The 13070-nt window shown below is 38.4% G+C and overlaps 1 protein-coding gene across 1 annotated transcript; it reads left to right on the forward strand.

The window, feature by feature from the left end:
* Positions 1-1673: 1673 nt before the first annotated feature.
* Positions 1674-12340, forward strand: LOC149786899 (uncharacterized). Its single transcript, XM_089975991.1, has 2 exons — positions 1674-5036; positions 12323-12340. Exons 1-2 carry the CDS (start codon positions 1674-1676, stop codon positions 12338-12340), a joined length of 3381 nt encoding a protein of 1126 aa, XP_089832117.1.
* The last annotated feature ends 730 nt before the right edge of the window (positions 12341-13070 follow it).

Below are 13070 nucleotides of genomic sequence, written 5' to 3' on the forward strand. Positions count from 1 at the left end.
TCCATGCAGCAGATCCCCCCTCTCCTCGCAGCTGGTGGGCCCAAGGGAACGACGAATGCCGATACAGCTTGGCACCAACGGCGTCGCAGGAGTTGCCGGAATGACGTTGAAGTCAATGTCAGACCGCCTTAGGGACTCCATCTCCGGATTTTCTGTCGGGGTTTACTAACTTAGCATACATAAACATACTGTTGTGAATATTGAATGCCACCAGTAGAACGGTCTTAGAAATAGTGATGCATATGGAATATAACTTGCTGTATTTTGGTGAGAAGAATGAAAGTTTTTAGCACACCGACATAATTTCTAGCTTCATGACCAAACTGTGAAGTTGACGTAAGAGATTCATATCTCACACGTGGGTGATAATAGGAAATGCTTCAGTGTTATGTATATATCTTGAAATTTCTAGGTTCAGTTAACAAAGGGGGAAAAGCTTAAAATTAAGTGGCAGTTTCATGCATTTGACAATACACATACAGTTTCTCTTTTGAAATTCTTATGTTTTCACTGAATATTAAAAGTAAATCAATATCACTTGTTTCTTTCCTTTTTGCAGGTTTCAGTTTGCATGGTAAAAGATTAGGATTAATCGGTTAGTAGTGCTGAAAGAAACAATAGCTTCAATCTCATACAGATACTCATTTTGATCCACATGCACAAGAGTGACTTTCTGTCGGACAGATTTAGCTTCCGCAGGAGTTGTTTTATGGTACGTACTTATTAAAGCCAAGCAGGTGAAATGCTTTTTACCTTGAACTGAATTTCCCACTGTAAATATTTATTCTATATCTTATCTTATTATTTACTATGATTTTGTAAACTCCAGAAATCATTAAAGTCAGTTGTAAGTAAATTGGTGTCTGAGAAGACATTTCTCTGTTAAATTGTATTCAGCAATTGTATATGTGTGGTCAGTTTCAGTGGCTATGTATCAATGCATTTATTTGATATGTCACTTTGTAAGTTTAACAGGATCCCACACATCAGTATATCAATATTTCAGCATGGTCTAATGTTAATTGATTAAACTTTGATCTCTCCAGATTAGCTAGATTGTTGATGTGATTAAACCCCCACCATCCAAACAAACATACACACACACAACATGATTGCTGTGTTGCCGTCATATTAATGCTTAACATTCCCCTCCAATTTATTTGTATAAATATTGATTATCATTAAGACAAGAGACAGTGGTGTACATGGTAGTTTTAGTTTAAAGGATTTTAAGCGGTCAGATATGGTAATGTTAGAAACAAATTCTATCTAGTTCACATCTGATACTGATAAAGATTCTGACCCATAGGAGTTGGGAGTCTGCATTTGTCATCACTGTTGTTTTGATAAACTATTGCCCTGGTGTAAAACTAAAGAATTGTTCTCTGTAAAGTGCAGTCGTCTTGAGCCCTAGCTTGGGTGAACATTAAAAATTGGCTGGGAATATACTTTGTGTTGGATGTTATTGTTTGTAACTTTTGTACCCCGTAACAATTTTGGTGGCAGCGGTGGGATAGCAAAATTGTTGGAAATTTGACAGTAACATTGAAACAGCACAAGTACCAAAGTATTTTTCGTCTGAGTAGTGTAGCTGCAAATTGCTGTTGGATATACTCTGTAACTTTGTGTCAGTGATTCCTGTTAAGCCAAGGATAAACAAAATAAGGATTGAAATGACGACCCAAGGTAGCGTTATAGATGAGGAAGTAGGAACGATTGTTGAAGAACACAGCATTGCAAGGGATAGAACCAGACGGAAACAGCAAACAAATTTGATGCAATTCACAGATATTGAGGGAGACTTCAGTGGTGAAGAACCATATGACATGGAAATAGAGGAAGAGCAGCCTGTAAGAAAACTAAAGAAAACACAGAGCAAACTAAAAACATCCAAGGACACCAACAGGCAAACTGAACGTGACCGGTTACAGTTAGAGAGGGAATGTGCAATTGAGAGACAAAAATTAGACTTTGAAAGGGAGAAGTTGCGAATGGAGCACAGTCTTAAACTTAAAGAGATGGAGTTAGAGATCGAGAGGGTGAAACATCAGAAAGACATAGATAAAAAGAATGACAGCCTCCCATTCAAAGTCAATCTTCAAACTTACAATCATCAAGCGAATGAAGACATTCTTACATTTCTCTCAGAATTTGACGCCGTGGCTGATCACGCCAAATGGGGCGAAGAAATGAAAACCCTGCAACTGAGAACGCTGCTAACAGGGGAGGCAAGAGAAGTAGCACAACAAACAAGTAAAAGCTATGTTGAGCTAAGAAAGGCCCTGATAAATAGGTTTGGGAAAAGACCTCATGAATATTTCAGCCAGTTAGTTAGCATAAGAAGGGATGCTAATGAAACATACAGAGGTCTGATGGCACGTATAGAGCAGTATTTAACACGGTTCATTGATAGTCGTGATCCACATAGATGGTTAGCAGATGAATACTTCTTGAAGGCTCTCCCACCAGTGCAGGCCCAGTGGATAAGGCGTAATAAAGGTAATGGCTCTGTTGTCGATGCTGCTGAGGATTATGTTTTGCCCATCAGTGACAGCAAGTTCGACCATAAGTACAGCCGACAACAAGCAAATAACCAAGCGTCAAGTTCACCTCAGTCCAAGAAAACTGGTTTGATAGAAAAATCCTATGGAGACAAAAAGTGCTATAAATGTCACCAGAAGGGTCATGTTTTGCGTGACTGTCCCAGCAGAAAACAAAATCAAGCAACCTACTTTGTCCAGAATACCATTGGTGAACGGTTAATAAATGTACCGGGAACACTGAACAACAAGGAAGTATTATTTGTTAAAGATACAGGCGCAGAAATGAGTTTGATACGTGAGGACCTTGTCGATAAGTCATGTATCCTTGAAGGACAGAACCTGACACTCTACACTGCCATTGGACAGCCTTTTGAGGCGAAATTAGCCATAGTAGAATTAGACACGCCATATTACAAGGGTCATGTCCAGGTTGGACTGGTATCTGACTTGGCAGCACAAGCGCTGCTGGGTATGGACATTCTACGTAGGAAAAAAAGGACTATGGTAGTAACGAGGAACCAGGCAAGAGCGCAGAAAGAGGACGCTGAAGAAAGTGAAAGGAAAATAAAAGAATGTGGGGTCCGATCCCATGAATTGGATGACATGCATCTAGATAGGCTATTTTCGGACGAAGATAGTGATCATGGTCCTGATGAGGATGCGGATGACATCCATCGTGAAGATGAGGCTGATGAAAAGAACTTGTCGCTTGATCAGCTGCACGATGTTAATGTGGAATTAATTTCTCAGTATCAAAAGAATGACAGCTCGTTGGCTGGAATGAGGGAAAAGGCCCTGTCATCTGCAAGTGAAGTAGAAGGCATGGACAAAGCATTTTTTTGGGAGCATGGAATTTTAAAACGGAAGTGGAAGTCGTCGGATGGAGAAAAATATGGAATCCAATTAGTTTTGCCAAAGCAGTTACGTCAAACAGTGATAGAGTTGGCACATGATAGACCGCTTGCTGGTCATCTAGGAAGGGAGAAAACGAAAGCAAGAATAACAACCGCATTTTATTGGCCAGGAATGTTTGGAGATATTCAGAGGCACTGTCAGGCCTGTGACATCTGTCAAAAGACAGCAAGGAGAACAGGGAAGAAGAAAGCTCCAATGGTGTGTCCAACAATTGTGTCTGACCCTTTTGTCAAGATTGCGATGGATATCGTTGGCCCACTACAGCGCACAAAGGCGGGGAAAAAATATATACTAACCATAGTAGTTGAAGCTACCAGGTATCCGGAAGCAATTCCTTTGAAGGACATTGATGCCAAAACAGTGGCCAACGCCTTAATTGGCCTATTTAGTCGGGTTGGTATACCTAGGATTATCCTTACAGACCAAGGTACCAACTTCACAAGCACACTTCTGAAAGAACTCTACAAGATGTTGAACATCAAGGGGATCACAACTTCTCCTTACAGGCCACAATCCAATGGAAAGGTCGAAAGATTGAATGGCACACGCAAAGCTGTCTTGAAGAAACTGTGTTCCACGAACGGTGAAGACTGGGATGTGATGCTGCCTTATGCACTGTTTTGCTATAGGGATGTACCACATGAAGCAACTGGGTTTTCGCCGTTTGAGCTGCTGTATGGTTGGCCAGTAAGAGGGCCGATGGAGAGTCGTAAGGATCTATTCACCGGTGAGGGTGAGACACATAAATCAGTTGTAGAACATGTGCTTTCGATTCGCCAGAGACTGGTTGATGTAAGTGAGTTAGTGAAAGAAAATCTGACTCAGTGTCACAAGAAAGTTAAATCATGGTACGACAAAAATGCTACCAAACGGGAATTTAGGCCGGGAGATGAGGTCCTAGTTTTGTTGCCATCTGATGCATCGAAGATGAAAGCTCACTGGAAGGGACCTTATCGTGTCATTAGTAAGGTTAATGACGTTAATTACAAGATTAACATTGGTGGTAGGCGAGGACAAGTAACCTACCATAGTAACCTATTACGTCAGTACAAGAGATCTGTACTGTTATCAACAACTGTGTGTGATGAATTTGATGGAGGAGGACGGATTGAATTCCTACTGGCCGACATGGAGAGTTTAGACAAAATCAGTCTGAATGGTGGACTGATGAAAGAACAGCGGGAACAGGTGCGAAGATTATGCTCGGAGTTTGAAGACGTGCTAACTTCAAAACCAGGCAAAACCAACTTGATCACTCACAACATTCGAACAACAACAGACATTCCAATCACGCAGAAACCCTATCGTATTCCCCATGCAAAAAGGGCTGAAGTCAGAGCTATAGTAGACGAAATGTTACAGCAAGAATTGATAAAACCATCTACAAGCCCATGGAATTCACCAATTGTACTTGTTCAAAAGAAAGATGGAAGTCTGCGACTTTGTGTTGATTACCGAAAATTGAACCATGTCACACTCTTTGATGCCTATCCTACACCAAGGATAGACGAACTTTTTGAGAAGTTGGGAACTGCAAAATATATTAGCAAACTCGATATGACCAAAGGTTACTGGCAGGTACCTCTGTCAAAAGAAGCGCAGAAGAAATCTGCTTTTGTGACACCCTTTGGACTTTATGAATTTACCGTTATGCCTTTCGGGATGAAAACATCACTTGCTACATTTTCACGCATGATGGACCTGTTGCTGGCCAAATTACGTAATGTTGCATCTTACTTTGATGACATCATTATTTATAGTGAGACCTGGGATGACCACCTTCAGGATCTACGAGCAGTCTTGGAGAGATTGCGAGAAAACAATCTGACAGTTAGACCTTCCAAGTGTGACAATGGAAAGGATACTATTGTTTGCCTTGGTCACGTTGTTGGCGGAGGGCAAATTAAACCAGACCACAGCAAAGTCAAAGCTATGGTTGACTTCCCACTCCCGACAACAAAGAAAGAGGTTCGATCCTTTCTAGGAATGGTGGGCTATTATTGAAAATTCATCAGGAATTTCGCTGAGCTCTCGGCTCCGCTTTGTATTTTGACAAGGAAGGGTCAGCCAAATCGTGTTACATGGGATGAGACAGCTGTTAAGTCATTCAGTGATTTGAAGAATGCACTTGTAAAGGCACCTATCCTGATCAATCCTGTTTTTGAACGCCCATTTGTACTGCAAACGGATGCAGGTGATGCGAGCATTGGAGCTGTTTTGAGTCAGTACAATGACAATAAGGACGAATATCCGATAGCATATCTCAGCCGCAAACTATTGCCCAGGGAGCAAAATTATTCTACAATTGAGAAAGAATGCCTTGCGATAGTATGGGCGATAGAATCTCTTCACTACTAATTGTGTGGTGCTCCATTCAGTGTTGAAACTGACCATAACCCACTAACTTGGCTAAGCCAAAACAAAGGAAAAAACCAACGGCTTCTGAGATGGTCCCTGTGTCTGCAACCATATGAGTTCACGATCAAACACCGTCGGGAAGCAGAGAATGCAAATGCTGATGGATTGTCACGTGCTGGAGTCTAAGACCATGTGTTTTAGTGTTCATTCTTGTTGGACTTATCTGAATTAAGACCCATATGATAATGTGTGTTATAGCTTGTGTGCTAATTAAGTACTTTCGTAATGCACATCAGTTTGATTTTAAGTGAATCCAAAATGTTTGTTTTAGATGTTATGCTAAATGTTGTATTCGGAATATGGAAATATTTAGCGAGTCATTGAATGCTTGCACTATATACTATTTGATAGAACTCTAATTGCCAGGGAGATGCTAGAACTTTCAAATTTCTTGAAGTAAGGTAATTGCACAGAACTGTATACAGCCAAATATTAACCCTTCGATCTTGCTTGTCCATCCTTTATAATTTTGTTCGAAAACTGTTTTCTCTTAAGGGGGAAGGTGTTGTCATATTAATGCTTAACATTCCCCTCCAATTTATTTGTATAAATATGATTATCATTACGACAAGAGATAGTGGTGTACATGGTAGTTTTAGTTTAAAGGATTTTAAGCGGTCAGATATGGTAATGTTAGAAACAAATTCTACCTAGTTCACATCTGATACTGATAAAGATTCTGACCCATAGGAGTTGGGAGTCTGCATTTGTCATCACTGTTGTTTTGATAAACTATTGCCCTGGTGTAAAACTAAAGAATTGTTCTCTGTAAAGTGCAGTCGTCTTGAGCCCTAGCTTGGGTGAACATTAAAAATTGGCTGGGAATATACTTTGTGTTGGATGTTATTTTTGCAACTTTTGTACCCCGTAACATGCTGCTATTAGCATCTCCAGAATGATAACGAAAGGGTAGGAACTGCTTGTTTATATCAGTCTAAAAGTACATCTAAAGCACATTATTTGCTTAAAATGTGCGATTTCTTCAAGTTTGCAAGAAAAATAAATAGAAACTTTTCACGTCTGTCACTGACAACTAACATATTTATGTCATTCCCTATTAAAATTTATAACTTCCAAATCTCTTCTTGACATTCACGAAACACTGTAAAGGAATTTTGATTCTGTCCTGACGTTATGGTGGTAAACAAGGGCCAAAAGCATTGTAGGCTGCGAACAATTTGAAATCTTTCAAGAAATGCAGTCAGTCATAACTCACAACGTAAATAATGCAGTGCTTTTTGCCGCAAAGTAGTCACTTTTCTAAAAGCGTAATACCATTTTTAGTTTTGTATACAAAACGTTTTCTTTTATACCATTTTAATAGATAAAATATGTGATATGTACACAACCTTTGACACAAAACCATATTCAGCCAAATTCTTAAGGTGGCAGGGTACAGTTTCGTAAATTGGCCCCAGGTAAATTTCTTAACTTAAGGCTATGGTGTGACCTTTTCAGCTATTATTATTTACAATTTAAAGATATGGATATATTTGTGAACTAGGTATTTCGGGCTTGTGTTGTTCTTGAAATTGATGTCATGCATGTACACCTTCGATAGTTAATCTGCGGTATGTTGATAGTAAAATACCAATAATCGGCTAGGAAGAAGAGCTTGTCTCCCATAGCAGTAAACATATGGGTTTGGGGCAAGTAGAATATCTCAAAAACGGCTTGGATGACAACTATTTTCAATTGCATCAGTCTGTTTAGTACACACTGTTTTGCAGAACTGTCATCTAGGAAAAGGGGTTGTGTTTGCACTATGAGCATCACATCGTGTCAAAAATGACCTCTGGACATGAAAATTCCAGGTTTAAATTTGGGGTTGGGTTGCATACATTTCTTATGCTATGAACTGTCATTGACTTCTTTGGTCAAAAGGATAATATTCGTATGCTTTGTTTTAACATAGTTATCCAAAAATATGGACCTTTTTGACTTCACTTGCGTATTTGATTTTTTATGATTTTTTGTATACTAGGTCGCTGATTGCGGCATTAATTTTGTACATAACTTGCCCCTGTCCCCTCAACAAGCGCAACACTATGTTTATAAGTGATAGATTTGATTTCATTGTATATATTCCATCATCAATTTCTATATCAAACTTTAAAACATAAAATAAAACATGTATATTTTTTATGATGGGAAGGTTATTAGTTTGAGTGCAAATATTGTGCAGGTTACAATGTGATAAAGAAGAAGCAACATTCGGAAAATAACATTATAATACCAACGCTTTTGATGAACTTCGCTCGTCTAATTTAAACAGACAGATAGACACACACGCCATTATTCAGCAGTTGGATGTCATTCGCAACATTTTTGTTTTTACTTTTATCTTTCAGTACATATTTTCTGCCTCGTGCCACAACTGATATTAATATTTAATTAGGCGGCGGGAGTTTGCTCAATATTTGATACAACAATATATTTAACAAACTAGGTATTGGTCAGTACGACAGAGAGGACGCCAACAAACATTATTAAACTGAAGGGTACAAAGTTCTAAGTTAAACTGAATCATAACGCTGTTAAACGTCGTAAAATGGTGACAACCAAACGTGGCTCAGTCTTTTTATCTTAAAGTTCTACCTCAAATTTAGTTTCAATCCACGCTGTTTGAATATAGTTATTAAGCCGATTCGCGACGACATATTCTTTTGTGACATGACGAGACGGGATGGACGCTGTACGTGATGTGGTGTGACATGACATGACGGAATGGACGCTGTACAAGATGTGCTGTGGAATGTCTGGACGAGACGGACACTAGACATGATGTTTTGTGACATGACTGGACGGGATGGACGCTGGACACGATGTGGTGTGACATGACATGACGGAATGGACACTGTACACGATGTGTTGTGACATGACAGGACGAGATGGATGACGAATATGGCTAAAGTATATGTATCTTCCATAGATAAGTTGTGAGGACACAAAAAGCGATATTAATCACGATACAAGGAAACAAACTAAATGTCACAAATAATTTATGAAGAAACTGGTACGTTCTTGCATGTATGCAAATATAAAAGAATATGGCGGCGTAAAGTATGGCTTAATGGAGAATAGGCAACAGGTTGCGACCGTTCCGGTGGCTTAAGTGGTTAGAGCGTCGGTCTCCGATACGGAAGGTTGCGGTTTCGAACCCCGACTAAGTCTATCAAGGAATTATAAAAATGGTACTTGCAGCTGCCTAGCTTGGCACTCATCATTAAGAGGTTAGTGTTAGGACTGGTCAGCCTGGTGTTAGGATAATGTGACTGGGTGGGACATGCTGCCTCGTGTTTGCGACTTGATGCCACAGTGTTAGACATCACCATAAACTGCCAAATTGCAGACATCATAGTGATACGACTAAAAGTGTTAAAGCTGTGTTAAAAATCCTCAAAATACAAACCCATATCAGGCTTCGTTCTGAAAACTAAATTCTTGTTGACATAGTGAACAATTTTCAGCTTGATAAAAAATATATCTCAACCTGGAAACAGACAATATCTCATATCAACAAATGACAGCTACAAATGAATACCTGACCATACAGAGACTGAAAATCTACGTTGTTTGATATTATGTTACCTGGCTATTGTTCGAGTTTATAGTGCCAGACATTTTCTATTTTCTTAAGTAATTATAAAAGACATAAATGAAATAAACCAAAGTGAAATATGTATACGATAGATCAAAATTTTGTGTGTGACTTTGTCCGTTCAGAGTAATAAAATACGTCCAGAAAGCGGAATAGCTACATGTCCTACAATAGCAAATACATTGGGATGGTACAACCTACTTGCAAAGTGTTAATAGCATCATTAAATCTAAAAAGTTGCATAATGTTATATCTCTTCTAGGTCCATTTTAGCTATATATTAACTTCAAGTGTGTGTGTGTGTATGATCTGGATTTTTAACGTAGCTTTAACAATGTTTCAGTCATATCGCTACGATGTCTGCAGCGTGGCAGTTTATAGTAATGTCTAGCACTGGGGGAACATGCCGCAGACACGTAGCATGATGTCCCACCCAGTCACATTATCCTGACACCAGGCCGACCAGTCCTAACACTAACCTCTTAATGCTGAGCGCCAAGCGAGGTAGCTGTAAGTACCATTTTTGTAAGTTTTTTGGTATGACTAGGCCGGGGTTCGAACCCACGACCTCCCGCTTCCGAGGCGGACGCTCTAACCACTAGGTGACCAGAGCGGTCCTGCGTTTATCAAACAACTAAATGTATCGCTGCATATAAGGTCTTCATTATGGTTTGATAGTTCTTCATAAGAATGAAACAGCAAATGCGTGAAAGATAAAGATTTTGGAGTTTTTAGGCTACTAGCGTAGATTTGAATGGTAAACTACTTCGCCCGTCATCGGGTTTCAAAGAATTAGATAAAAATAAACATTTTCAGATATAATACAATAACAACAGTAAAAGACAGGGGTATACAACAGGGGCTTTGAGCTGCAATATCTGGGAATGTCAGTATATTTAACGACAAATATAAATAGCAAGTGTACATCCACACATTAAAGATGCAAAACTACCGAATTTTAAACCAACATTACAAGCTTGTTCTTTGCAGCGCCAAACAATATAAACGATAACCTAAATCCACATAGCTCGACGTGTTTAATTTTCCAGAACCCTTGTGGTCTAAAAATAATAATATAACCTTTGTGACTTGAGGGTTAGATCATTTAGACTCGCTTTCCGAATGCAAACAAGTACGAAGCGCCGTAGCGGACAAAAGGTGGTACAATCAGAATGTTGGCGTTGAAATTAAGGTCATATGTCCAGAATTCCATTTTTGACGTGTTGTATCAAAAATGCCTGTCCTTAAATTTCCATTTCTAGGTCGAGATTTTAGATTGTATCTGTTAATTAAACAGTAGTAGGTGAAAGTTATATTTTCTATGTCGATGTTTTAGATTGTATCGTTTGAATTAGATTGTATCGTTTGAATTACACGGCGGTGGTTGAAATTTCAATGTCAAACTTCGAGAAGTCCTAATTTACGTACTGGTTCAAAGAGTTTATGTTGAAAGTTCCATTTCACATGAGTATTTTGATATCATCTGTTGAATTACACAGCACTGGTTGAAAATTCGGAGTCCAATGTCGAGATTTTAGATTGTACATTCTAAATTACATGGCGGTTGTTTAAATTCTAATGTCATATGTCGAGAGTTTCAATTTAACATGTTGAATCCCATGGATTGTACTGAAAGTTCCATTTCGTATGATAGTTTTTAGATTGTATCTGCTAAATTACACAGCGCTGATTGGACATTTTATTGTGTTTGTCAGAATTGTTATTTGTATATGGTGAAATGATGTGTTAGTGTTAAAAGTAACATTACACAAGGTCCAATGTAGCAATTCAAAATAATATCGATTATTAAGATACATCATTCGTGTATTCAATTTTGAGGCGCAATCACATTTCACGCATTTACAGTTTGAAAGTTACCATCCACAGGTCGAGAATTACTATGAATGTCTTCGCTAGAGGTCGCTCTCGTGACCGGACTGCGTTATTTTTAAACAAGGAGGCCGCTTCTCGTTGCTGTTTAATTCAACATATGAAATCTAAATACTGGCCCTATGAAACGGAACTTTCGTCAAAATGTTACATACAACGTGTGAATTGGGGATTCTCGACATATGATATTGGAATTTCAACCACCGCTGTGTAATTCAAAATATACACTGTAAAACGTCGCCATAGGAAATAGAACTTTAAACCACCACTCTATAATTCATCATAGAAAAATTATAAACTCTGCATCTAGAAAATGAAATTTGATACAACACGTGTTATTGGATTTCTCGACATATGACCTTAGAATTGCAACGGCAACATTCTGATTGGACCAGCTTTTGTCTGCTACGGAGCCTCATAAACAAGCACTACGTTAGATAATTGTCTTCGCTTTTTATGTTATTGCTATCATAATTTAGGTCAGGCTTAACTCTGCTTTTAGAACACTAGGACAGTGAGAATACGTGCTATTTAGCCATGATTTCATACTCCTTGAATTAATAATGAGTGTGTTCTGTAGTGTTGCGTGTGCTATGTTTGTCTAGTCGCCGGCTTGTTGGCATCTTGTTACGAGAGCGTAATGAACAATGCCATGGGAAATACCCACACCATTAAGATCCTACATGTCTGCCGGACGTTTTAGGACTCCCGGCATTAATTCAGCTCTCATTACAAACCTTTGGAATCACTATGATATTACAAATTCAGAACGTTCTTATTGCTCAGAATAGACCCATCCTCGATGAAAGTTCTATGTAGAGAAAAAAACCGTATTAGTCGCGGTTTTCAATTCAGAACCTAAAGAATCAGGAGCTATTTTCAGGAATAGTTTTTCAAAGTCAAGTTTGTAAAAGAACTGAAAATTTATCAGTAAAACAGTGTCTCTTTTTTGCAGTTACTAATAGGAATATAGGAATAAGCTCTTCATGAGTTTTAAAAATATTAAATAATCTTCGTTTCATTATCAGAAAAGCATGACCATCCGACCACTTTGTACTGTATTTTATCTCCGCCCGTTTCTAAACTGGTTCCCATTCTTTCATATAATTAGTACCGTAAGTCCTTTAAGCCCGTGATTGGATTGTCCCATGTATTATTTTGAAAGAGCCACAAAATCATGTCCTACCATTACCTAAATTTTAAATTTTAATTATTAAAGAATTTATTTTTAAAATAAAAAAGATAGGTGGGTGTTGGAGAATTGGGATTTAAGGTCTTTCAGAATCATGCTAGGGACGTCTAATAACCGAGTTAGCACCAATGAATACTGGTTTCAAATACATCACGACACCATTTGCGATGTCTAAGTTAGCCTTGTCATATCACAGACAAATGTAGAATACGAGGTTATTGTACGCATGTGAAATATTGAGCGATTCAGGCTAATGACTCTTCCTCTTTCCTGATTTAGAAATTATTCACAAGGCACTGAACTAAATAAACAACTTGTATACAAAACAAAATTTGATCAGTCGACGACTAGACAAGCCATTACTGCTAGTGTCTATTTATTCTGTCATTTTGAATTGAATAGTTCAAAAATAAGCACTGATTAAATTTTATCTTTGTAATAAAGATGGCGGAAGATTATGCAACTTTTTGATGCACATTACTTGTTTATTGACGGCATATCATAGCACATG

This window comes from Sinohyriopsis cumingii, chromosome 12 (assembly GCF_028554795.1).
Source record: "Sinohyriopsis cumingii isolate HCF-2022 chromosome 12, ASM2855479v2, whole genome shotgun sequence".
Lineage (NCBI taxonomy): Eukaryota > Metazoa > Mollusca > Bivalvia > Unionida > Unionidae > Sinohyriopsis > Sinohyriopsis cumingii.

Coding starts and splice junctions, on each gene's coding strand:
- LOC149786899 (XM_089975991.1), top strand. CDS start 1,674: ATGACGACCCAAGGTAGCGTTATAGATGAGGAAGTAGGAACGATTGTT.